This window comes from Mugil cephalus, chromosome 2 (genome assembly GCF_022458985.1).
Source record: "Mugil cephalus isolate CIBA_MC_2020 chromosome 2, CIBA_Mcephalus_1.1, whole genome shotgun sequence".
In the NCBI taxonomy this organism is placed as follows: Eukaryota; Metazoa; Chordata; class Actinopteri; order Mugiliformes; family Mugilidae; genus Mugil; species Mugil cephalus.
The window spans coordinates 31,077,764-31,081,535 of record NC_061771.1 but is presented as its reverse complement, the minus strand read 5'-3'; the positions used below and the strand labels follow the sequence as shown (position 1 = coordinate 31,081,535).

General features: G+C 39.7%; 1 protein-coding gene across 1 annotated transcript; it reads left to right on the top strand.

Annotated features, from left to right (window-relative positions):
• Positions 1-612: 612 nt before the first annotated feature.
• LOC125004339 lies at positions 613-3,357 on the top strand. The gene is made up of 2 exons (XM_047578875.1): positions 613-750; positions 2,253-3,357. The coding sequence occupies exon 2, from the start codon at positions 2,262-2,264 to the stop codon at positions 3,141-3,143; it is 882 nt and encodes a 293-aa protein (XP_047434831.1). The 5' UTR covers positions 613-750; positions 2,253-2,261; the 3' UTR covers positions 3,144-3,357.
• The last annotated feature ends 415 nt before the right edge of the window (positions 3,358-3,772 follow it).

Genomic DNA, 3,772 nt, shown 5'->3' with positions numbered 1-3,772 from the left:
TCAGAGTACAAGGAGCTGAATACAAATGCACACCTCACTTTTCAGATTCATATTCGTTTAAAATTTTGAAATATTATTTTCATTCCACTTAACAATTATATGCTACTTTTTGTTGGTCTATCATATAAAATCTCAACTAAATACATTAGTGATTAGTGATTGTAAGGTCACAAAGTGTCAAAAAGTTCAAGGGGTATGAATACGTTTTCAAAGCACTGTATATCTGAACATTGCAAATGTCCAGCAGACAGGTCAGCGCTGCAGAATCAACAAAATGCGCTTTGCACTTAGCAGGTTGATTGGCAACTAATCTAGCAAAGAGTTGGCTGGCGACAAAGGCGACGGCGGCAATAAGAGGAAAGTATGATACTGCTGCCACAAGATTGACTTACTGGAGCAAGAATATGCAGGTGTTCCAAAGAACAAAGTCAGACAACACTTGTTAACTTCTTGTGAAATTATTAACTTCAGCAAATAAGATCAGCAGTCTTCATTATGACAGGCCAGTTTACACCAATTTATCTACGCAGGAACTAAAAATGCAGATAACAGATTCCGTGGAATGAGTTAAAGTACATGGGCGGATCAGTTTTCCCCACCTGAATTTCTTTGGAAAACTCCAACCCACGACACGTGATTTCCCAGTATTCAGTGCGTTCTCTCTATATAAACCTGATGTGGTTCTGTGGTTCTGAACAGCAGCTTTGAGCCGACGACCGATTCAAACAGCCAACCACTGTCTGCAGACACGTAAGAGTTCAACTACTTTCTGATCATCTTTGGTGTCTCTTCATCTTGTTGTGTTTTAACATGTCTTCATCCAGTCAGACTGCACATCTACAGCTCATTTCAAGGCTCCTCTTTTTACATCTTCATCAGTGTTTTCAGGATCTGAATCAAGTTGTGTTCATGTTCCAGTAGAAAACTAGTAATGATGTGATTATTGACCTAAAGCTTCATGTCGACACAACAACAACAATTTGGTTTTACTAAATGTATTTTTGATATTCTCAGAATCAGTCTTTATTTCAGACTCGGATCAATCTCTATAAAATATACTCCAGGAGACAAAGGCAAACACCAAAGGGAAGAAAAGAAAAGGAATGAATTGGAGAAGTACACCACTGTGTATGAACAGTTTTAGCAGAAATCGTTAAACTTAGGCTCACTGTAGCTGAACCACAAGCTGTTGTTTTTTGTTTACTTTTTAGTGAGCGGGTCTTTTTCGAGCCGGGTTGTAAAATAAATGGAGGCTCGTCCGGATACTTTACCCGTTAAAGGGGTCCTGAATTGCGCATTTATTATTTCTGTCTTGACATTGTGGTTATTAGCGCCCATGAATATGGCGACAGGGTTTGAGTTAGATTCTTTTCTGACCAGTCCATCTTATGAAAGCTTTAGTTGCTGTAGAAAGGATGAGCTGGTTCAAATTGCCTCTCATTTCAGACTAAAACACCAGGTGTAGAGGTGCTGATCCTTCATATTTTTGCTTTGCCATGTGCTAATGTTTTAGGAATTTCATTTGTAATCACCGACACTTCACTGATTTGACAGCACCTGACGACCCCTTTTCTTTTACTATCCTCAAAAAATATACACAAATTGTTTGTAAGGCAACAGATGAGCCATGGTGGTTTTAAAAGCTTCTCTTCTGCTGGTGAAGTTCGTTCCCACATATTTTTTGGAGCCTGGCCCAAAATTATGCTGTTTAGCCCTTTTCTGGCACAGTGATTCATCAGCCATATTCAGAAAACTCACAATTCCATCACAGATTACACATAGTTCTTCTTTGTGTTTTGTGTAGGCACAATTAATTTTCAAAAAAGTATAGCATCATATGGAATAACAGTACTCCCAAGACCCTTCACAGACAGGTCATGATAATATCGTAGCTCATCATCAGAGAGCCTAGCTCACTCAGGGTTTCGACTATGGTCAGGGAAATCATTGGTGGTCAGCGTACGTTCAGTGTAACAGTGACAGGCATGTGATCTGATGTTGCTGCAAGACTTCAACTTTCTTCACACACTCATGAGCATCGACTGTTTCATTTTAATTTAAAGGTGGTTTGGATTTGTTTGAATTCATTTGATCAGTGTTTCTTCTTCAATAAGTGATTTACTATTTCTGTACCATCTGATTTCTGTTTCTATTTTAAATCTAATCACATGTGTACTTAGTTGTTTCGTGATTTCACTCTGTTTACATCACTGTGTGTTCACTCATGAATCCTTTCACTTTATTTGATGCAGGAAACCAAAATGGCCAACTACATCACCGACCTCCAAGTGTCTCTGGATGCGACTGAAGAGAGTCAGCTCCGTGCACAAGGCTTCAAGAGAATTGATGTTGATCTGAATAAAAGAGCTGGAGGAAACTGCATCTACCTTTGGTACAAAACAGGAAGCTGTGGCCCAATCACCAGGATCCAGTTTTCATTCAGATCAGACATGGAAAAGGGTCTGAACGACACAGGGTACACGAAGATCAACAAAGATCTCAATGCTGGAGCATGTGGAGACTACATCTACCTGTGGTTCTACAAAGGTACCACCGAGTACGATGTTCCCATCACTAAACTTGAAGTCTCTACAGAAGATGAAGCCCAGAAGTTCAGATTCGGCTGGAACAGACTGGCCTGTGATCTGAACCGTGATGCTGGAGGAGAGATGATCTACCTGTGGGTGAAGAGAGAGAAACAAACATACATCTGTGACATCACTGCCACTGAGGGTTTTGGAGGAGATGAAGACTACTTCAAGAACGGGTTCATCCGAGTGGATGAAGACACCAACAGAGGTGCAGGAGGATCTGATGTCTTCATCTGGTTCCGTCTGACCACTGACAGTGAGAAGGCCAACACTGATCTGCAACTCTCCACCAATGACAAAGAATATGACAGGTTTCAAAGCCAGGGCTATGAGCCAGTGAACATGGATCTCAACAAGGGTACCGGAGGAAACCAGGTGTTCCTGTGGTTCAAGAAAGATCCCAAGTGCGGCAACGCTATCAAAGATTTCACTCTGATCGTCGGCAGCAGTTTCATTAAACCATTCAAGGAGGCCGGGGTCAATGTCATCGAAAAAAGCCTCAATACAGGAAACTGCAGCAACTATGACATGTACCTGTGTTATTATCGCTGAGAGTTGTCATGGTAACAGAGCTGAGCATGCTCACTGAGGAGAAACAGAATCAAATATATTCCTGTTTAATTTCTCTGTTTGATTAAATTAGATGATTTTAATCACATATAATCTACAATGAATCAAATGGATCAAACTGTTTGATGTGTTCTTGAATGACTCTGTATCACTTTATTCTGAGGATTCTCTGCTTTAATAAAGTTTCTCCAGCATCTCAAACACCTTTGACTCATTCAGAACTTATTTTTACTGGTTTTCATGGAACATTAAGAGGAACAACAAATAAAGAGTAGAAGTGAAGTGTGGATTCATGGTCACCTGAGCCAGAAACCTTCAGAGTTAACTGCAGATGTTATATCCATAACATTTAATTATCCATCCAGCCTTTGACATTGGGTGTGTACATTTTACAAAATTGACATGAAAAATACAGTTTTTATATTATTACTAGTACTAATAATAATAATAATACGACACATTACTCTCATCCTGGGATGAAAACTCTTTGAACTGTAGGATGAGTTATATATTAAAAGCTGTGGTTTGATCGGGATCAGTGTGCTATTACCTTTCTCTACAAAATAGAAATTTGCGAAAACTTTTGCATTGACATGAATGAGATGGGCGGG

Coding starts and splice junctions, on each gene's coding strand:
- LOC125004339 (XM_047578875.1), top strand. CDS start 2,262: ATGGCCAACTACATCACCGACCTCCAAGTGTCTCTGGATGCGACTGAA.